This window comes from Blennius ocellaris, assembly GCF_963422515.1.
Source record: "Blennius ocellaris genome assembly, chromosome: 14".
Classification (NCBI taxonomy): domain Eukaryota; kingdom Metazoa; phylum Chordata; class Actinopteri; order Blenniiformes; family Blenniidae; genus Blennius; species Blennius ocellaris.
Genome location: NC_137663.1, coordinates 22,524,609 through 22,547,769, shown reverse-complemented (window position 1 = coordinate 22,547,769; position 23,161 = coordinate 22,524,609). Strand labels below are relative to the sequence as shown.

General features: G+C 41.3%; 1 protein-coding gene across 2 annotated transcripts; it reads left to right on the top strand.

The window, feature by feature from the left end:
• The first annotated feature begins 15,680 nt into the window (after positions 1 to 15,680).
• zfpl1 (zinc finger protein-like 1) lies at positions 15,681 to 22,046 on the top strand. Of its 2 annotated transcripts, none has more exons than XM_080508944.1 (8): positions 15,681 to 15,796; positions 17,739 to 17,851; positions 17,934 to 18,045; positions 18,148 to 18,341; positions 19,848 to 19,926; positions 20,046 to 20,237; positions 20,329 to 20,452; positions 21,163 to 22,046. In XM_080508944.1, the coding sequence occupies exons 2-8, from the start codon at positions 17,750 to 17,752 to the stop codon at positions 21,347 to 21,349; spliced, it is 990 nt and encodes a 329-aa protein (XP_080365070.1). In that variant the 5' UTR covers positions 15,681 to 15,796; positions 17,739 to 17,749; the 3' UTR covers positions 21,350 to 22,046. The 2 variants fall into 2 exon arrangements, with proteins under 2 accessions (XP_080365070.1, XP_080365071.1); XM_080508945.1 differs by having other exon boundaries at positions 15,702 to 15,796; positions 17,744 to 17,851.
• Positions 22,047 to 23,161: the final 1,115 nt, after the last annotated feature.

The window sequence follows — 23,161 nt, the reverse complement described above, 5'->3', positions numbered from 1 at the left end:
GGGATGGAGCTCAGCTTATTAGCTGGAGCTCACTGGTGTGACTGTGGAATGAAGAGGACCTTGGTACTGTAATATCCTCTTGAACCTGTCTGGGTGTCAGCTGAGCTCTAATCACTGCGCGTTATGTGCCAGTTTATCAGGTTTGGCTGCAACAGCTTCCCAAATGGAAGTGACCTACAAACACTCGCGCATTCAGCTTCAAAGGTCTCTGAGAATTTTTTTCCCCCCTCCAATTCTTGTCTTTATATTTTTTTGAAGCGATAACCCCCTAACACCCCCTCCACAACTTTTGTTTTTTTTTATCAGCCGTGATCTCTTTCCTACAGACGTTTTATTCCTGCGCAGTGGTCCTACAGTAACACTATACCAGCCCACTCTTGTTATTCTTGTCTGGTTTGAGGTCTGTGTGCTTAAGACTCCCAGAAATCCCTGCAGTTCTAACTGTGGTCTTGATTTGAAACGATTAAGCTTACATTTAGTTTTAATAAGTAAATACAGAGAGAGAGAAAGTCAGCCTTGTGTTATTTGTGTGTAGGTGTGTGATTTTTCACTATGAGTGGTTTTATGCCTGGTATTATCAAAGATATATTTGTGGCGGTACAAATCTACAGTCGGTAGCCCAGCATCTGTTTGAAGTGTGCTATTTATTCTGAAGTGGTTGTAATCACAGTGATGTGGTTCAAATTGCCGAGGTGCTGCTCCAGACTGGAATAAAATTACATTTTATAAACCAATTTAGCCTTGCTGTTTTACAATTAGATCAGGAGGATATCCCTGACACACTCATTCTGAATGGACTGAGACGGTAAATACATTCTACAGGAGGGACTACATAAAATGAATACCATTAAGAGGAAGATCACATACTTGCTGGCAAATTTATTCAACTTGGACGCATTGAAGACATTCGTGTGAAATTCGAAAAAAAGAAAAGAAAAAGAAAGCCCTGCTTCTGCCGCAGTATCGCCATATTTATGTGTGTCATAGCTGAGCCGGGAAAAAAAAACAAAAAACAAACATAAGTAGCACAAATGAAGCAGGAAACTGCTCCTTAATATTCTGTCAATAGGAACTCTTCATCATCTCGTCTTTACTGCCACGCGTCACACGAGCACCAACACCAAGAACCCACCGCCACACCGAGCTGATTATAATTGTAATTCCGGGTTGTCAAACAAGATTTCAAAAGCGTCATTTTATTTGTTGTTTTAAATTTCCTGTGTGTTTGTGTAAATCACTGCCTCCAATGATCACTTGCTTCTTTCGCTGAACTCCTCTGACACGGCGCGATAAACAAATATTTTATAGAAAGGATGGCTCGTTGCGGCACCGTGTGATTAAATGTCAGGCGCCGAACGGAAAACTTTATATCGGATGGTTAACAGGCTGAAACGCTGTAATCATTTTCAAATTGACACTTGAAATTCACTGCTGATTAAATCCAGCACGTATAAAGACTCTGCTCGGTGTTTCAGTTTGTCCAGTGGTCGTCTTCAAACGGTTTTATTTTCACAGTCAATCGTTTAGGCTGTCAGTCTGCAAGTCATGTCAGAATTGTGACTAAATGGTCTGTGGACTTAATCTTCAAAGGGGGATACATACCCAGCAATAACAGAGAAATGAGTTTTCTCAAGGTGGCAGGAAAAAGAACAAAGTCAGTCCGGAAGGGAGGTTAAAACATTTGCATTTGTCTTGGGCCTCTTCCATTTGAAGTCTCCATGTTTTCCCAATGCTTGTGGTTCGTCTCCAGCTTCCCCCTACAATCCTGTCCTTATAAGGTTTTGGGAGAAGTGGCTCCTCTGTGCAGAGTTTACTTTGCCGTCTGCCTAATGTGATAGAAACTAAACTCTTGGACCCAAACTTGGATCATTTTATTTCTATAGTGCCAATAACAAAGTAGTCATCTCAAGGCTTTCTACCATTCAGGTTTGGGTTAAAGGATCAAAAAGGAGAACACAGAAACAGAGAGTAAACAAACAAATTGTCATCAAATGGCAGCTCATCGACTTGCTGCAGCCTTGGGCCTCGTTGAGACAACAGTTCTGCGCTTCAAGTGCCTTGAATAACGACTTGTTTCAAACAAACTCTGTCTCGAGGTCAGAGTGCCAGGTTTAAATTCAGGACAGCTTCATGCAATGTGATACGTTAGCTTCAGCGTTGGGAGGTTTTTAAAAACCATCCCAGTGACTCATAGTGTTGCTTGTTTGTATGAAATTACAACGTTCTCGTAAAAGGAAAGGTGGCATGTTTACTAGCAGTCGGCTAGTTCAAGCTCAGGCCGTGTTCATATAGGACGGGTGGCTCACTATGGGTGAGCAAGCAGAAGACCTTTTGTCTCTATCGATCAAACCCGTTTAACAGTGGGGGATAACTGAACCCCACAAATCATCCTCGCGTTTTCCATATCCCTACGCCAGGACACTTCACATCACCTGCACATAACTTGAACTATATCATACAGTTTCGGATGAAGTTCAGAACTACAGAAAATAATGTTATTTCTTCACTGTTCCAATGAAATTCACTCCATTTGCTATAGATTTACCTCCTCCAACTACCAGATATGCTGAGATAAACAAGGGAAGGGTTCGCTGTATGCATGGCTTGCGTACAATGATGAATATGGTAAGTATTCACTCTGTTTATGCAAAAAGCAACTTGACATTTTCTTTTCTTTTTTTTTGCCACTTTGTAATGAACATTCCCTCATCGTTCGCATTGTTTGCTATGGTTTTTGCCCTCATATAGAATTTCCTCCTGATTTAAAGTAGTTCCAGCAGCCTCCCATGTGTACCAGAACTACTGATTCCCACGTTTAGCGCTTCCCAGCTGCCTTTCCGATGACAAACACTTCCACGTCAGCTCCGCTCTGAACACCATTCTGTCCTCCATAACCCATCCTTCTCCCCATTACGCACTCCAATCTACATATGTATCCACTCATACATCTTTTCAGTGGGTGTCAAATCGTGCCACATTTTCACACGCTCACACTCCATTCTCGTTAGATTGACTCGTTTATGCTAAGTAATCAAACTGAGTCAACACTAAAGAAACAATGAAAGAAGTGGGCACTGAAATATGTTGGCAGTAGGTGTTTGTCAGCCAGCAACAAAAAAAGAGAGAACAATAGCTTCAAGATGCTTTTGAGTTTTTCTGGGGGTTTTTTTGTTTTTTGTTTTTTGTTTTTTGTTTTAGATCCGTTTCTGAAGGAAGCATCTCTCAGGCCTGTAAAAATCCAGTCTGACTCACTGACTGTCAGGTAGGTCTGTCTTTTACCCATTTTATTTTTCAACATCTCTCTGGAGATGATCGGATACCACGCCGTGAGTCAGGGAAAATATTCATGACAAATTCCCAGTGACTGCGATTCCTCGTACCACGAGTTACTTCCCATCCCTGACAGATCCGGTGAAGTGTTGACTTTTAATCATTTATGATTGGAGCGATACTCGGGTATTGTGGAGAGAAAGCCACTCTGATCAGACACCTGAACGGCAAGTAATACCGACGCGCCACTTTAATGGGTTATCTCCTTCCACCCTGACTGAACATATCCATTATACCCATCAAATCAGTGTCATCACCTGAACACAGTCTCCTTCGGTTCTGCTCTCATCTTTTATGCTTTTCATCAGCCCCGCCGAAAGGTTTTACTGACGCACTATTTCTAAACAAAGGAACAAGGTTATCCATGTCTTGTGTTTGTTATCACAGTGAACGGTCAGGTGCAATTTGAGTTGCGTTAAATTGGGCCTGTCGGAGTCACCGGGAGTCGGTGAGTCACAGATGGCTCGCTAACTCACAAAGCAGCTGCCGGGTCTTATATCAAACCAACATCCCTCGTTCTCCTCCAGTCCCATAAAGGATGAAACCCAACAAATCTTTCAGTGTAACAACAGTCTTCTTCTTCTCTTTCAATCAAAGGCAACAGTTGTGGGGAGGAAGCAGCTCAAATGGCCTCAAACGCTGAGACGGCCAGCGGCAGCTTGGGACGCTAATGGCGGGTTAAACTCGCCGGTTTTCTAGCGAGTGAGTCAGTCGACACCTTGAGCCGCAGCCTAATAAGACGTCGCTGACTAATTCTGCCTCCGTTTTGAAAAATGATGGAGAAGAAAAAAAGGAGGGGTGACCATCTGTCTGTCTCAGCGGACCGCAGAGATGACTCATAAATATAACAGAGATGATTTCAAATGGCATGAGACAAAATCTATTGATTAGTTTTTAATGATTGGAAAATAGAATCTTCCAGGCAAAGTAACACACTATATAGACATGATAAATGTAGTTTATGTTGTTACACTGAAAATGATTTAGTCTGAGATTAATCCTTTGCCTTTTGAACATTGATGATGGGTTAATTTACCAATTGTTTTATTTTGCCTTTCATGAATTCTAAAATCAAACTGGTTCGAACTGCTGAATGGCAGCTATGGTGAACAAACTTGCACCGAGGGAAGCTCGTCTGTATCGTGTGATTTTTATTTACCTCAAATCAATACTGGGCTCCGTCTCGCACCTGAAACATGAAACTGTTTCTGACAGGTATGGACTGATCGCACAGTGTAAATTACATCACGATCAACATAAACATACTACAGTAATATTATCTTAAGCAGCTACAGAGATTTACCAGCAGCATCCAGTAAATGTTTGTCGCACTGTGACTCTTCCAAGGCTCTGTTAAATCATTTAAAAAATGTTTTTCTGATGAAATTTAGATTTGGTCTCGCATAAAAGAAAAAGTCTGTGTTTTCTATTTCCTTTATTTAAAAATATGCACACTCCTGCAGTGAAGCATAGAGACTGAATAACTCACTTGGTCCTCATTGCTATATTTGAAATGAACTGAAAATATGTCAAGGAAAAAAAAAACTCTCAAAAGTGAAAAACAACACCAGGAAAAGACATACATTCCATCCAACTTCTATGGTGTTACATAGTTTGTTGGGAAGTTCAGCATGCATTTAGTCATATAAAGCATGTAGCATCGCGGATGTGTGAGCCCCGGAATTCTTTAGCATGTAGCATATAGCATGTAGCATATAGCATGGAGCATGTAGCATATAGCATGTGGCGTATAGCATGTGGCGTGGTAAAATCCTCCTTGATCTACTGATCAGTTAAACTAATGAGCGACATAGTTTTAACTCTGCTGGTCTCTGTCTCTAGTGATTCAGTTGCTGGTGTTGTACGAACTCACTTCCGCCTCCTCTTGATATTTTAGCAGAACATAATTTACAGTCTGTGTTACTTTTGTCATTCTCATCGAAATTAAAGAATCTCCATCTCATCACAAGAAGAAGAAGAAAGAAAGGAAAAAAAGGAACCCAACATCTGACACTGATATCGGTATCGGTGCATCATTAGTTATTTTTATGAGCAGATCAGGTTAATTTATCACCTGTTCTATAGAAGCACCGGTCGAAATGTGACGGTTATGAACGATGTTGCATGTATGGCAGCAATCACATTACTGCTGAGAAATTGGAGGAATCTGTTTTGCAAGATGATTATATTTTTAGTGATTGAATCACCAATGTGAAAATGCATCTGCAATTGAAAGGACACGGAAGATGAAACTCTGGTTTTTGCTTTATGTTAGGGAAAGAAAAAAAAACAAAAAACAACAGCAACAGACTTGCAATTTAGAAAATTAAGTGACCGAGTACAAGCCATTTAAATCACGTGCCAAACTCACTCACATTATCTGCACTTCAACAGCACAGACGGAATTCAGACACATTCGGTCCGGGTGCTTTAGATCAAATGTTCAGATTGTGACATCATAGCCAGGAGTCCTCTCATATTTCCCCTGAAAGCAAAGTGTGCCTTAACATTTTCTAAATGTGGACAGCATTAGTGTGAAATTAGCAAAGATCCTTGTATTGCACTTGGCAGCGCTCTGCACAGGGGTCTTGTTTTGATAACCCCAACGACTGGATGACAACAGTCAGAGATTAGCTAATGATATTCTGCACCACTACCAAAGTGTCTCACCCAGCTGTTGGGATTGTGTTTTATTTATGATCTACTCTGTTAGCAGTTAATCACAAGAGGAGGGGACACCCCACTCGGTGACACTCCACTCAAGGTCTCAGCAATTTCTTTGTCCATCATGACATCCTGAAGCTTTATCTAATACTCACCAGGATCTCACACCGAGGAGTGCCAATTTAATTTACTGTCTCATAAAGCCGGGCCCTCTGAGATTTAATGGTGATTACAGGCTATCCAGAGAACCAATAACAGTTGAGAGCCGAGGTAGGGAGGGTTGCACCGCCGTCCTCTGCACACCTCCACTCCCGTTCAGCCGGGACACTTAATCTGTGACCGCGCACACTCTGTCTCCTCCGTAAACATTGGGCACCACCGGGTCTGATCCTGGCTGTTATTGTAATGTTTCCTGATGTGTTCCCACACAGACAGGTTTCTCTCTCTCTCTCTCTCTCTCTCACTCTCTCTCTCTCTCTCTCTTTTTTTCCAGCTTGAGTCTTTTCACTCTCGTTCTGTCAGTTGAGGAAGTCTGGGTAATTGACTGTATGGGGTGATCTGCTTGTTCTGCACTGTGGATTTGAATCATGCGGCGCCGTGGCTCCTTCTAATTGGCTGAAGATGCGCATTATTTCTCGTTTTCTATCCTAAATTACGTGAGGAACCAATAATAATGCTGATTTCGGTGTGTGTGTGTGTGTGTGTGTGTGTGTGTGTGTGTGTGTGTGTGTGTGTGTGTGTGTGTGTGTGTGTGTGTGTGTGTGTGTGTGTGTGTGTGTGTGTGTGTGTGTGTGTGTGTGTGTGTGTGAGTCCTCGGTGGAGTATATCACACTTTAGCTGATTAAAAGAAACTTTGTGGATCTCTGTGCCGTGGGGAAGAATGCACCGCTCAAAGCAATATACTGTATGCAGCAGACATTTGTCAAAGAAATGATTCCTTAGAAAACGAGGGTGTCTTTTCTCTGTCTGCCTGTGTGTGTGTGTGTGTGTGTGTGTGTGTGTGTGTGTGTGTGTGTGTGTGTGTGTGTGTGTGTGTGTGTGTGTGTGTTGGGAGTGAGTGGGAGAGAATCTGGCAGATGCACAAAAGCAACTAATAATCAACCATTCATTTTAATTCTTTGCTTCTAATTATCTTTTTTTTTTCCCGCATGTAAATGCGTCACTGTCTGTTAAACTGCATGAAGAAACGAGAAAGGCACAGCTAATGTCATACAATTTCAGTTGGATTTAAAGCTGAATTATTTATGCAGTGGGGGCGGTGCTTCAGTGGGGTCACACGAGGGACACCCACCCATGATTAGGAAATATTGCTACCTGTCATTGTAATAAAGAATAATAGTGTCTTTTTTTTTCTGTCTATGTGGAAATGATCAATGATAGTTTTGCTCTTATTTTGCCCCAATAAACCTGCCCAGTGCTCTGTTGAATATCTCAATATAGGTAATAAAAGAGTAGATATTGAAGAGAATAATACAGCTAAGAGAATATGTCCAACCGGATAAATGTATCGAAAAAAGAAAGGTTTGATTAGCCATAAATAATCAAGATGAAATAACTCCACTATATCAACAATCAGAACGTCTTCACCCACTTGCTTGTTCAGTTCAGTTTATGTCGTCCTCAGAAATTTCAACTGTATATACAAGTATTTCAAACATAAAACGTCTTTCTATAACCATTCGTTACCAAAACTGTCAATTTCTAACATCAACATGTAAATGGTTCCAGTCTCACCCCAATGGCAGAAACACAACCCCTTTCCATTTCTTCCTTGGCTTTTTGGAGTCTCAATATAAATGTTTATTACTTTGAAGTGCCGCTTAAGTTTACCTCTCATACCGCCCTTTGCCCCCACATAAATAATCATAGAGCTCTGCCTGTGTTGTGCAGCAGTAATGTTTCTTGCTTTGTCCGCCACTTTCCTCGCCCGGCTCAGTGACGAGGACAGCCTAAGTGCTCCAGACCTCTCAGACTTTTACAAGATTACAGGGCCCAGAATTGAATCGAGCCATGTGCAGAGGTTGGGGAGGAGTCAGGCAGGCCCGAGGTAATGTCACTGTCGTTGTGATGTTTATTGGGAAGGGCACCGGGAGAACCTCCCTCCCTCCCTCGAAAGATCACACAAACACACACACACACACACATGATCACACAAACATGCACATTTCCCTGTATTGATTTGTCGGGAGGGGGAGAAAGAAAAAAAAAAGAGTTGAGGTCAGCAGGCATATGTCTGAATTCCTTTCTCTCCGTCTCTCACACTCCATTTGTCTCTGTCTGATCCAATACTCTCCGTCCCCCATCAGGGGGCCACGCTTCATCCATATATCTGCGGCTCCCCTCCCCTGACCCGCTCTCACACTCGGCGGTTTCTTTTGTGTCCGTCTCTTTGCCCTTCACTTGACATACATAAATCAATCAGTCAGTCCAATTTCATCCAGAGCGAGGCCTGATGGATTTGCTTCTGCGCCACCGTCCTGATAAAGTAACAGTATCCACTGTGTAATTACGTTGGGAATCAGATGATGTGCTTATGTGACCGTGGATTTCATTTCCCTTCATTTTCAGTCATCATGCGCGGGAAGAGAACAAAAAAAAGAAAAAAAAAAGTGGGACAAGAACAACAGCAACAACAAAAAAAAAGCATCAAAAGAAACAAACATGTCAAATTTAGAGAAACTCGCAGCTCGGCTCTGAAATGGGGTAAACAGGGGTGTTCGTCTTGAAAATGCTTGATTGGTGCTGAGAAATACAAATAAAGCACATTTAACTGTCATCTCAGTATTTATTATACATCTGACTGTTTTCACAGGTAACATCTACTTGTTTTAACTTGGTCAAAAAAACACCAAAGTCTGTTTTCACGGCTCTGAATTACGTTCAGCTGATCAATATTTAATCCAAAACTAAAGTGATTACACCTACTGGTAGGCAGTAGATACAGATGGAGATCATGCGATCAAAGACTACTTTCCCAAAACTCCTGATGTTCGCTTTGGCTTGATATGGCTTGAAAAGTTTTTATTTATTGTGCTTAATTCTTTTTTTTTAATCGTAGTCTGTATTAATATTGAGCTTTATTCCATTAAACCGTTTTCTGCCACTCTCACATGTGTCAATGGAAAGGCCAAATAGCTTTCCTCGGTATAAATCAGTGCAAAACCCAAGTAAAACTGCATATCATTACAATATCGACCGTGCAGCAGCGATATTATCCGCGTCTGTAAGGGAGGGGAAAAGCAGTACTGGATTATTTAATGGTGTGTGATAAGTGGTGCAAGTAATTAAACATAAATGAATGCAAACCAAATGTATGTATTTGATCATTTCCACTTGAAATGCCTTTACTTACAGGAATTAATGCGATTTATGTTGGTTTCAACCGTTGTTAATTGCATAACTATTTTTGGAATATATTGTATTTTGCGGGCCACAAAGAACACAAAAGAGGGGGTGGGGGGTGAAAGTGGGCTGCTTGACACTACTCGTCTATGTTTGCAATAAATGATCACATCTTCCGCTTTGTGCACAGATGCAAAACAAATGAAAGAACTTTTTTTCTTTTAAACCAAAAAACAAATATTCAATCTTTTTTTATTCCTCTAGCCCACACAGTGTGACTGCAGGCTGATTGTATTGGAGAATTTGGCATCACAGTGAGACGATCCCCAGTTCGATTCTGGGCTTCAGGGTGTTTTTGTGCTGTGTACTCTAGCCTGGAGAGGTGCATGAGATAAACTGTTGTTTTTCTAAATAGCTGTGAATGTGAGTGCATGTCTGTGGTTCCGCGTTGGACCTGTGAGGGACTGTCCAGGCTGTAACCCGCCTTCACCCATACTCAACTGTGATTGGCTGCAGCGCCGTGAAACACTAAGTTGGACGCAGCTGTGTACACGACGTCTATGATGTGTTGACTTTCAGTGCTAATAATACTCCATTTACATCATGACTTTTTTTTTTTTTAAGTGAGAACATAAAACTTACGCTTTGTTTTGGGTGTCTGTACTGAAAGCGGGACTTTTTGAAAACAGCTCCCAAGGTGGAACTTTTCGAAAACACTCCGAACTCTGTAGAAACAGAACTTTTCTGAAACGCTGCTACTGTGCATGCACACCGTGGCCTTAATAAATTGATTTTCTGCACATCCAACAGGAGATGGACAATAACAACAACGCTGTCCTCCAGAATGGCACGACTCACAACACGCTACCTATTTTAGGATTCTTATGCTTCTACTTATTTTTTATTATTACAGTACATATTTTTATTACAGTAAATATCTTTCTGCTTATATTTGTATGTTTATATCTGTATTTAAAGAGGAGAAAGGAAGGGCAAATTTATTATGACAATAAAATGATTCAATTCAATTTTACTTTATTTATACAGTGCCAAATACAACACATTCTTTTCAGGCACAAAACTATTCTCCCAGTTCTTTTTCTCCTGGGACTTTGTAGTTTTATAGTTGACAGTCACCCATAATAGTAATCCAGCTCCATAGTCAGTCCACGTAAATGTTTGTGTATCTTCCATTGCAGGTGTTTATGGTTCTCTGCCTACGTGTGTGTGTTCATTACAAAAAATACTAACAGCACCCATTGGTGGCCCAACGTGCTAATTACATTGTTTTCAGCATTTCTGTCATAAATAGACATCATTTTTAAAACGATCGTGACATTTTTCTGAAACGTAAATTCACAAAACGGTGCATTTTTACTTGTGACGTTGTGTAAGAATGTCCCCGGCTCGACTGGTGGTTCTGTGGATCTCAGGCTAATTTGCAACATTAGATTCAACAACATCATGAAATGATTTCCAAGGAGCACAAGACATCATCTGTCAACTATTGATGGAATCACAAATAAACGCCCACCATGCCTCGACCCAGTCACCCACACACTCCCACCACCACCGTTCAAATGTGATTTACATCGGAAGAGTAATCATATGTTGTTTATTTGGACATATTGCCCATAAAATACTCTGAATTCAAGCAAGACATCAGTATTAAACACATTGTTGTTGACGCCATCTGATTTACACATCTAGACACGTCGAGAACATCGAGAGAAATAAAAAATAACAACAAAAGGTGCAAGACATTTGTTGCAAGGCGGTCCCATGACCAGCGAAACATCTCGACTTCTCAGGCTGTGTGACAAGATCTCCGCAGTGATTTTTTTTCCTCCTCCGCTGTGTGACAGATGCGAAACCCTCGCGCCAACTCCACTTGAATTAAACGCAGCATGATCTCAAAAGTGTGAGTGCAGCACCACCTCCTACAGTCACTGAGGCGCGGCGGAGGCGATCCGTTGAACGAGCCGCGCCCGAATCGTAACGCTCACCCTCTCAGATGGAGCTGATAGCTGATCAATAATCGCCAGACTCAATCAATCACTGTCACCCGGCTAACCTCGCTGTGGTTGTTTCAGGCCCCCAGCTGCATCAGCTCCAGGGCTGATTTGTCCTCCAGCGCCTCTGTCATTTGTCTTTAAATTTCCCTTCCATCTGATAGCCCCGCTCTTTTCCGATGCCCTCTCCGAGCGCCCTTGGCCCTTGTCAGTGATTTATACTCGTCTCCGGTCATCACCGAGGACGCCACAAGTCCACGCTCATTTGCACAAAGCAATTTAGCCTCATTTTCATATTTTTCTTGACCGGAATGAAGCCGTTTGTCTCTGGGGACAAGATGATTCCTCACATATACAACATAGTTTAATCACTGAAGTGGATTGTATTTAAGTCGAGACTGAATTCCTCCATTTTTTTTTTTTTTTTACTGGTCAACTTTAATGAAACAATTAGGGCAACTCGTTCAATATATAAATGATATTTCTTGTAATATTTCCCATACATCGAGTATCTTGAGTATCTCGTGACAAACCCTGTGGATGTACAGCACATCACCCTCTCCCCCTTTTTGCACTCCTCAAGACTGCGTTTGTTCTTTTGATTTTTTTTTTTTTTTCATTTTCCCATTTCTCTCTCAACGCTTCCCTCTGCAGGCAATTCACATGTGCAGTGAACTGTGAAGGAAACAATTTGTAGCCCCATTCTCAGACACATCCATGGCCATTTAGACACACAAGCCCACATGCATACAGTGAAGACAAAAAGTCATTGCTATGCATGAGCGGGCCGCGCGTCGATGTCATCGCCGTGCGTTCAAAAGTGCTCTTCAGGCCTCAATTTAGAGCCATCATGGCCGCCGACGTGTGAGACGTGAGGTCCCGGGCAACTTTTTAAAGCAACAGCTCTGAATTATTGCTGCGTCTGTCAGGAATGGTCAAGTCATGTAGCAGCCCCCCCCCCGCCATCTCTTTCCTCCCATTTTCCATTTTCCCCTTTGTGACATTTGGCAGGAAGTTGCAGGATGTTGCTCGTTAACGCTGCGGCGCCAGATCGCAGGAAGACGCATCATTTGGCTGCAATCAAACCATCCCAGTGAGCCCGACATCTGTTATTCGGTGCCGTTCGCTTCATTCACAAATAAACTAACTTTGACTTTTAATGAAGTCACTGCAGGAACTCGCGAGCTTGATGGCAGACCCACAGAGTCATCGACAATCCCCTTAAAAGATCCTCGCGCACCAAGGGGATCAATAATGTAACATTTTGTGGGCTGGCTTGCTGAAGAAAGGTTAATATCTTGATCTGCGAGGACGGAGCTGATTTGTGATTGATTGAAGAAAGCATTCTGTGGAAGATGTGCCTCAGGGCAATATTATCAAAGCAAAAATATATCAATGCTTGCCAAAATAAAAAATAAAAAAAGGGAGGGAGGGGGGAGGTCAGTGTTTCTTCAGAAAGCAAGGAGCATTTTAGTGTCAAATTAAATTTCAATCAATTTCCTAATAAAAAAATTTTCATTTCAGTGATGGCACAATTTAAGGATACGGATGTCTGTTGTTATGAAATTGGTTTTGGAAGAATTTATGGCTTTTTGTGTAATGACACAATGTGAAGAAAACAAATAACACTAGATACTGAGTCATTAAAAGCCGCATCCATTATCATGATTAGTAGAGAAAATGAGACATAATGGAGAATTTGTACCTCGAAGTAACCAGATGTGGGAGAAACACATAAATACTTCCTGCCATTAAGTAGCCACTATTAGACTATATTCAACTATAGAATGTCATGCACACTTAAAGCGTCTGTGAACATACACAAGAAGCTGTTTTACCCTTTTCCAGATCATTTTCCAGTTGATCTATTAAAGCTCCCTCCTGCTCACTTCCTGAACAAAAAGTAGAATGATTCATCTTGCACTGTGTCATTTACCAAGATGTTCTACTCTTTACTGAGCACACCCACAATTTCAAGTCATATTCAAAGTTTTTGATTAACATTTTTGTCATATCTAAATTCAACATTTTAAAAGAGAAAGTCCCTGCTGTTGTATCTTTACATTTTTCTTTACAAAAAAAAATAAAAGTGCTACAGTGTGATTTTTATGTAACTTATTGTATGGAAAATATGCTTTAAATCTAATTGTTATATTAACCTGTATAAAACTAATCCAAGCCGCGGCAGAATTGCCAAAACTCCTCATATTCGTATGTCAAGCCTGAGGAGGAGATAATCACTGCACCACCATGTCGCACAGATTTGATCCAGATGTTGACGATTCTCTGTTTGTGGACCTGATGTGTTGCTCAGAGCCATCAGACACTCTCCGATGTTACAAAACACAAAGATGTACACGGATCAAGGTTACGTGTTGTCCGGTGTGACGAGTCGGCGGCTTGATGGGATCAGTGGATCCAGCTGTGCTCACTGTCACTTCACACGATGGAGGCAGGATCTGAACCCCAACACCTCCTCGGTGTTGGGGCTCTGGTAGGCTCCAGCAGACCTTGTGTGAATCCTCTGGAGCCTTCATCCAGATGGTAGGAGAGCAGAAAGATGGCGAGAGGGGTGATAGGGTCAGACATTATTCTGGAGGCCTTTCTAACCTGTCGGTATTTGTGTCTGTCAGCGATTTTTAGTGTGACAATCCCCTTCAGGGACTTCAGGTTGGCAAGCACTACAGTGATATTGTGTATAGAACGTAAAGACAATTAAAGATAGACAATCTGGTAAAGCCATTTTGATATGCATCCTTGCTCCATTTTTGGTGGCATGAATCACCGGTTTCCATACTGTTTTCTTTCCCCTATTCAAATCTCTGCTTTACTAAAACATTACAATGGAGCCATATGCTGATGGATGCAGAGCTCAAAATGAAAGCGATGTGCAGTTATTCTTGTCTTCTATTCCCTCCAGAAAATATATTATTGTGGTTTTCTTTAACAACCTCAGAGCAGTCAAATCCTCAGGCCTCCCTCCTGATCTCTTTTAGAAAGTCACATAATGTCAGTGGTGAAATCCACAGTTGTTGTTTTTTTTCATTTGGTTTGAGGCAGCTGGCCAGAATAAAGCCAGCTTTTGAGAGGCAACATTTCTAAACTGTAATTCACATCATTGTTACCACACGGACAAAGGTGGATTACTGCAATGGGCTGTATGTGAGGGCGAGTGGGTTCGCTGTCGCTCGTCTCCAGCTGGTGCAAAACGAATTTCATCTTTTAACTGGTAAACTGAAACATGAGCACATTTCACCTGTTTTAGTCTCACTCCACTGGCTGCCTTTTCATTTACCGGTTCTTTTTTTTCTTTCTTTCTTTCTTTCTTTACTCTTAAATCCCTTCATGGTCTTGCCCTTATCTGCCTCTCTGAGCTGCTACGCCCATACAGCTCTGCATGCTCCCTTTAGGTCGTCGCTCATCAAAAACCAGGTTGAAGATCAGAGGGGACGGTGCATTTCATGTCTCAAGCTCCCAGACTGTGGACCAATCTCCCACTGCACATTATAATCTTAAGACCCAATTCTACGTCTTTGCTTTTAATACCGTCTAAGATGCTGATTTTATGTGTAAACTGTGAATTGTAAAGCTTTATTTGCTGTTGTTTTTCAAATTATTTTATACTATCATTTATTTTATGTGCATCACTATGGCTATCTGTGGCTGTTTGAAACAAACCCACGATTGAGAACCACTAACAGAGATTATACAACCATCCACTGAGCCATCCATTTTTTTTTCATACCATATCTGGACAGAAATTATAAAAGCATCACCACACAGATAGCACTGACTCTGAATTTCACATAGAAAAGCTTTTAATTAACTTAGTGATTTACATTGTATTGTGTTTTGTTTTGTATTATTGTGAAGTAATTTGTTTTATGTGATTGTCATGCTTATCTGCAAAAAGTACTATAGGAAATATCATGTGCTTAGCGCTTTACCTATGAATTTCATAAGAAGCGGAGCACGTGATGTTCACAATTCAACTGCTTTGTTTTTTTCTTCCCTGTTTTCCATTTATTTTTGTGTATAAGGGTTGTACTTGTGGGAAGTATTACAGCTAGTCAAGACCACCTAACCTGAGACCGAGTCAAGACCAAGACCATAAAATAAGACATAAAATAAGATACCAGTGCTAATTTAATGACGTCTGGAAGATCTTGATTTTATCTTTCTTTTTCTTTTTTTTATGGTGAACAGATGTGTCAAAATTAATTTCCCAACGAATTTGTTCTTTAATGTTACATGACACAGTATCTCCTCCAGCCCGACAGGGGGCAGATCATCCCGGAGCGCCATTGGGAGGAACAAGGAAGAAGTGACGGAGGCGGAAGAGACGTGGCACATAAACAGAGGAAGCAGCCAGCTGATGAAGCTTCTGGAGACTCGATGACACAATATTACCTGAAACCAGCGGGGATTCATTAAAGTCTGTGTGACAGGTAACGTTGACATGTGTTGATTGGTGGGGGACCTCCTCTTCGGGTCCGGTGGCGAGCCCGCTTACGACAGATAACTTCCAGCTAAGCTAATGGCTAACATGCGTTAGCTCCGGTAAAAGTCAGGATGTGTCGAAACTCACTGACTCTTTGTTAAAAAAAGGACAACAAGCTGACTCGAGAGGCAATTTCCTTTCAATCGTGAACTCAAAAGGTGTATGGTACCAATAATAATATCACCTGGAATCACTTCAACAAACAGTATGCCTACTATAGCTATATATGTATGTAAATCTAGAGAAGGATCTCTTATTCACTTTAATTCGAATCATTGTGTATTCTTATAACAATGACATGCCATCCTGATACTAATAGCTGTATAAAGATGACAAAGGATGAGCTTAATCGCCTAATCAGTATAAGATCTGTTCTTTTTCTTTCAACATGTCAACATAGTAATTTCGGTAGTGTGTAGAGAAATCCTGTTAGTGATTATTAATTATGTACACTGTCACAGTCGAATGTGATCTAGTACAAGAGCCCTGTAGGTGTGTCAATTTTATAATGGACCAAATTGCATTAAAACAAGTGTAACTAATGAATTGGCTTCTAGCGAATAGTTTGTTGAATCTAAAAGTTAAAGAATCAACCTTTCAGACACACCAACACAAACAAAAAGAAAAGAAGCACAAACAGATCAATAAATTCAATCAATTATTGTCCTTCCATCAGTCTTTTAGTCCACTTCAGGGTCATGGGGATCAGTTGTATTATATTTGAAGGATTTATGTAAAACAGCATGAATAGCAATATTAAATGGCGAAAACAACAGTTTCCCCCCTGAATAGTAAGCCTCTAAGTTTAGAAAGATTTGCAGGTTGCAATGCCCTGTTATCAGAATCTAATATCACATTAGTGTCTTGCAATGAACTCTTTCTCCCACCTCTTGTGTAATTGTTGGAGCACCCAAGCGAATATGTATGAGTTTTGCTTAAGTGTGTCATTGGATAAAAACCACAAACACAGATTAATGTTGCATGAAAGAAAACAACAGTTTCCGTTTAACTCTCTCACTGTTAAACGGACCTCCAGTCTGGCTTTAAGGCAACATGGCATTGATTGATTTGTTTGGCGGGAGACAATCCCTATTTACTTTTTCACAACAATTTTTTTCATTTGATGTTTGATCCAAACATTGATCCATGTCTTTGTGGGGGTGCATTGCTATTGTGAAAGAAATCTCTTTCATTCAGATATAAATATTGCCGGTGGTTACTCAGAAACATGTCGTATTGATCAAGAGGGACCCTTTTCTCACCAAATGGATGCAAACTCTGTTGTAATTATGCTCCCTGCTGCATATCAGAACCACCTCTTACTTTAGGAGAACAGCATTCAGTCTTTTTCTTTGATTTGTTCATCTTTGATAGATTATCACATCACTTCACATCATACATAAGCATGGGTGTCCAGGTTGTAAAATAAATTAGTAAATATTAGTAGTGACTTCTGCTTTCCCATCTACACGGTGAATTCTCACGGCCATCTCACAACTAGTTTCAGCTTACTTTCAAACCCTTTCTGATACATTTTTCTCACAATATGAAGTAAATTGTGAAGCTCGCTGCACTTAAATGGTTATAAGTCAACATCGAGTGTCTCTGGGGAAATCTCTAGCTGTCAGGAAATGTAGAAGAGATAAAGTTATGTCAATCTTTGCCTCTTGGCTGCATTAAAGGAAGATTGGCCTCGGGATAAATAGATTGAGCGCAATGCTTTTTATTTGCCGGTAAATAAAGACACTTCACATGTTTGATGCATCTGCCAGCAGTAAACAGCAAGACTGCCTTTAAGTAAAAGATAATGGAGACATTGATTCTCCGTCTGAAGACTTTGGTTTCTGTTCATGGGAGAACTGCGTTTGTGTGTCTCGCCGCGAACACAGTGCAGGCGGCGATGGGTCTCTGCAAGTGTCCGAAGAGAAAAGTGACCAATTTATTCTGCTTCGAGCATCGCGTGAACGTGTGCGAGCATTGCCTCGTCTCCAACCACAACAAGGTGAGTCGTCCGTGAACAACTTGCCGTACGTCCGCGTTGCACCTCGTAGCGTCACGTTAACGTTCTGCGCTTTCGCTTGCAGTGCATCGTGCAGTCGTATCTGCAATGGCTTCAGGACAGCGACTACAATCCCAACTGTTCCCTGTGCAATAATTCACTGGCTTCACAAGACACAGTCCGGCTGGTCTGCTATGGTAAGATGATCGACTCGACTCGGTGTGTGTGTGAATGTAAAATAGTGTTTCTGTGATGTAAAGGTTTTTTGGGGTTTTTTTTTTTCACCCGTCCTTCCACAGATGTGTTTCACTGGTCGTGTCTTAACGACCTGGCCTCTCGGCTGCCGCTCCATACGGCGCCAGCAGGATACCAGTGTCCCACCTGCCAGGGCCCGGTCTTCCCTCCTTCCAACATGGCCAACCTAGTTGCTGATGTGCTAAAAGAGCAGCTGTCGTCCGTTAACTGGGCCAGAGCCGGCTTAGGGCTGCCGCTGGTAAGACTGCCCCTTTTATTATTGTTGTATGGATAGTATTTGAAGTGGAGTTGCACGATGCGCTTATGAGGAGTCGCTGCGCTCCAGGCAGGAGACAAGCACTCATCACTTTAAAGACGGCTGAGCTGACATGGCCAGTTTTAGGTGGGTCGACATTTGGATGTTGGGTGTTTCTGGTTTACTCGGGATGGGAAAAAAAACAAAAAACAAAACGGGTCAAACAAGTCAGACAGCTGCATGCCAACTTAATAAAAGTGTGTCTGTTCAGGCGTTCAGTAAACCCAGGAAGGGCAGAATCGGTAAAGATTTCATCTTTATTTTACAAAGAAATTAACTAATGAAAACAAATTAGAAGGATTGAATAAGCTTTTCTTTTTTTTTTTTTAATTGAGCTTCTGAAATGTGACACCAAGTAAAGCTGTTTGTGGATTTAATAGTCTCAAATAGTGATTGTTTAATCACAGAGAGGGTGAGGTTTAGATGGTAATAAATCAGCGGGACGTGCGATACGCCATAACAAACTAACTGCTCACTGGGTAAATCTTAAAAGTAGTAAAAAGTAGTAGGAAGATGTATTGGCTCATTAAATCCTCTCCAGTATGTTTGCAGACCAATCATAAACTTATAACTTTTATAAACTTAAATCGCCACAAAATAAAGCAAAGAAAGCAAACGGCAAGTAAATAAACTGAGTGTAAAAACATCTAGTGCACATTACATCTTCTTCTTCTCTGTACTCGAAGACCTTTTGTTTGTACCGCATGGTTTGACTTTGCTTGAGCTCCCCGACTGTCGATTGTCGAGATCAGTGAGTTTTAATGTATTTCACTGTAACAGTAGTGGATTAGTGTGATCGCTGTAACCACTGTGGTAGATTATCTTTATGGCAGTTATTCCTGCTGTATAGACTGTCAAAGTATTCTACATTTATCGGTATTGCCCCAAATCTCTGCACAGTAAATCAAATATGTCTGAAGTATTTTCACCACTGTCTTCACCACTGCTGGCCGTCCTCGCATTCTGACAAAGACTCATTCCAACTTCATCTGTTGGTTTGTCTCTGTAATTGAAGCAGTTTACGATCGAGTCACCCATGTCGCACTAAACAACAATTAAACTACCTCACTGATGCAGCAGTTGGCTCTGACAGGCTGCAAGGTGGAGTAGCTAGTTTTTTTCTGGAGCAACCTGTTGGGTTTGAATAGAGAAGTGTTATTTCCCAGCTCCAGTTCTTCATCACAAAGGGAATACTGGAAAAATCGATTGAAAGCAGCACACATTTAATATGCTGAAGGTGAGCGGTGAAGGCAGTCGGTGTTCTCTTTCTCCAAACTGAGAACATCCCGACGCTCGCTTATCATTTCACATTCAGAAACCGGCGCCTCACATGGACGTGATTCGATCATTTCAAACTTTAATTTCTCCACATGCCGAGTCTGTTGTGCAGATGAGTGAGATGACAGGTGTAATGTTCTCCAGTAATCAAATCTGGTGTTTCGCTGACAGATCGAGGAACCCATCGGGGGCCTTGAAGAAACCACAGCGAGCGATGTCACCGATTACCGAGACTGGTCAACGTTCGACGGTAAAGTTGCATCATAAGTGTATTTGCTCATATCTTCTGTTTGGTTGAAGTTATTTCTTAAACTGCCGATGAAAGTCCTTATTGTGCGACACGATTAAGCTTTTTTATTTTGTCTGCAGCACAAGAACAAAGCAACATTTACCCCAGCCACTCCTACAACAGCAGCCTTGGTGCACCGCCCAGCTCCGCCCCACCCGCCACGCAGGACGACTTCAGCGGGAATCATAAAAATGGAGATCCAAATAAACCCGAGCACGCCGTCATCAACTTCACTACTGCCGCCAACTCTGACTCAATCACGATACACACAGGTACAGAAACGCGAAGCCCGCCGTGCGGAGGGTTCAACACACACACCGAATATTAAACGTATGACATCGAAACGTCGTCGTCGTCCCGCAGCGTCGTCGCCGAGGAAGATCTACGACACGCGAGATGTCGCCCACAGCTCCGTCACACAGATTGACTTCGACGACGACAAGTACCGGCGGAGGCCTGCGCTGAGCTGGTTCGCTCGCATTCTCAAGTGAGTATTGCGACACTGCTGCGGGACAAATCGATCAACGAATTAAATAACAACTGAAGGTAGGGGTAATTTGAAATCCTCTTTGCCACTGTTGTTGGCTAAAGCCGGCCCCTTCTCCGGTTGCGAGAATCCTGCAACCTTCGGCTTTTTTCTGTTTTGACATGAATGTAATTTTTTTTTTTTTTTTAATTAGTATTTTATTGTGATTTTCCAAAATTTACAACAGACAATCCTTCACAGTACAGGCACATTTCTCCCAAACTCAATGTCCTTTATGATATCTATACTTGTAACAAAAGGGAATACTCACAATAAACAAAGGAAAATAAACAGATAAGAAAAAGACAAAATATAAAATAAACAAAAATACAAGAAACAGTTGTAGCTTAGAACCAGGGGTAAAAATAAAAAAATGCTTTATATATGTATATATCTGACATGAATGTAATTTAACCACAAAAAAGGTCGTTGTTTTTTTTTTTTTTTGCTTTGTGCTGACATCGGCCCGACAAATTGCGGGTGTCGACATTGTGTTACGCCACTTTTGCTCAAACAAACTGACTTCCATTGATGATGGGAATGATTGACTTCACAGAAAAAAGAAGTTCTTGCCACCATTGCGAAAGTTAGACTCGTGTTTGACAGCGTTATTATCTAAAACGACCGATTAGGTGGTCTGACAGTCGTCCTCTTTGTTTGTGACTCTGCAGGAACCGCTCGGGGGGAAAGCGGTCGTCTCTGTCCTGGAAGCAGCGGGTCTTCATGCTTCTTCTGGTGGGAGTTTTGGGATTCTTTACTCTGATAATCATCATGGCTAAACTCGGACGTGCCTCGGCCGGCTCAGACCCCAATCTAGATCCTCTTCTCAACCCCAACATCCGCGTGGGGAAGAACTGAAAACAAGCGACCATCACTTCTCTCTCTCTTTTTTTTTTTTTTACCTGTGCATTAATACACAACATAACAAGCTGTGCAGACCGAGATGAAACGGGACTCTCCAATACACGCTTAGCCCAGCAGAGGGAGCTGTCGAGTTGAAGAGGCTGCATTTGGTTTCATACATTCACAATCGGGCTGTTGGAAAATGTGAGGACTCTTCACGCGTCTTTTAAAATAGAAAAACCAAGTGAAGCGACACACAAACTCTAAAAGTGACCAAGGATGAGAGCGCGCAGCCACAGGATCCAGTAGTTGCTTGGGTGAAGAGGGGCCGTATTTATATTTGTGATTATTTGTGATCCAGCTTACGTTTGACGATATTTGTTATTAAACCTTTTTTTTTTTTCTTCCTTCTCAAGTTCATCAAAAACTAAATAAACTGTTGAGAAAGGTCATTCTGGTAGAAATGTAGAACATACATTATCTGCTCCTTGCGGTGAAAACATAAATCTATTTATGATTCCAGTGGCACCACACAGTTCTCCTTCAGAGAAGATTTGGTGACCGATAAAACCCCTCACACACACACACACACACACACACACATACTACACAGCTATTTATGACTGTCTGCTTTACTTCTAAAATCGAGTGCTTTGCTTTTAGACTCGTCATACATACTGTATGTACATTTTTGACTGTCCATTAAATGAGAATACTCCTGACATGCAGTATTCTGGTGTGTACACTATCATGAGTCATTTCTGAAGAGCCTCTTGTGTGTGGAGAAGTTTTCATGCAACCTAAAAGTATAGATTGCACGTTTTAGTGGCATGCATGAAACAAACCTTTTCTTTCGTTGCTTGGTTTTCATACAGCGGCTGGAAGCAGGATATTGATGCAGAAACAAGTGAATGAGATCTCACACAATTGACGTACCGACCTCTTTATGGCTCAATGTTCTTGCTACAATGAAGCGGCAACGTTTCAAGATGTGTTCTTGAAAAAGAAAGCTGCTGGAAGCAGGAGGACAAGTATCCACTTGTTCTCTCTACACTGCCTTTTGAAAAACACTACATCTGTTGTATGTCGTAATGACAATGTTTCTATTTCAGCGGAGGTGGTCAAAGTAAAGGTTTCGCAGTGACACTTTTAACTCAGAACGTCTTTGTATAAACATGAAAGCACTTGAATAACTATAAATGTGCACAGATTATCCCTAAATAAACATTTTTATTTACAAATTGGAGTCATTTTCAAAATGACAGCTCTTGGTTTAAAAAATAAAAAAAAGACGAACGTTATGAAAATGACATTCCCTTATAGAAATTATTACAGTTTCTTAAAAGTATAAAAAAAAACAAATCTTGAAGCAAAACTGCTTAGAAATTAGATAAAATTGCTCAAATGCCCTTCCTCTCTGGCCACAAGACTATAACTCCTCTCTGTTAATGGTGTTTGCTGTGTTTTAGTTAATATCATCCATTTACTCTGGAGCACGGCTTAAAGGAATTTCCCTGTGAGATTAAAAAAGTATTCCTGTTCTATTTTAAAATTGAAAAATGCTGGAAAAGAAGGACGAGCCCTCTAAAATCGGGTACAAAAGCAGCTGAAAATCGAATGAAACGTTTCCCATCCTAAATTGTAATTGTAATTTCATAAATGCAACACAAGATAAGTGTTTCAAAAACTTCTATATTCCTGAAACTTTAGAAGCCCCTTTTGCCTCATTGTATAGGTTAAATGTGTTTTGTTTGCTCCAGGTAAATAAAACTTTTGTTCATAAAGTTTGCGAGGCCCTGGATTATTGGCCTCATAACCATCGGGTTC

Excerpts from the sequence above, each read along its gene's own strand:
- zfpl1 (XM_080508944.1), top strand. The coding sequence starts at position 17,750 with ATGGGTCTCTGCAAGTGTCCGAAGAGAAAAGTGACCAATTTATTCTGC. Across the intron at positions 18,046-18,147 it reads AGTCCGGCTGGTCTGCTATG|ATGTGTTTCACTGGTCGTGT; the intron begins GTAAGATGATCG and ends GTCCTTCCACAG. Across the intron at positions 18,342-19,847 it reads CCGGCTTAGGGCTGCCGCTG|ATCGAGGAACCCATCGGGGG; the intron begins GTAAGACTGCCC and ends TTTCGCTGACAG.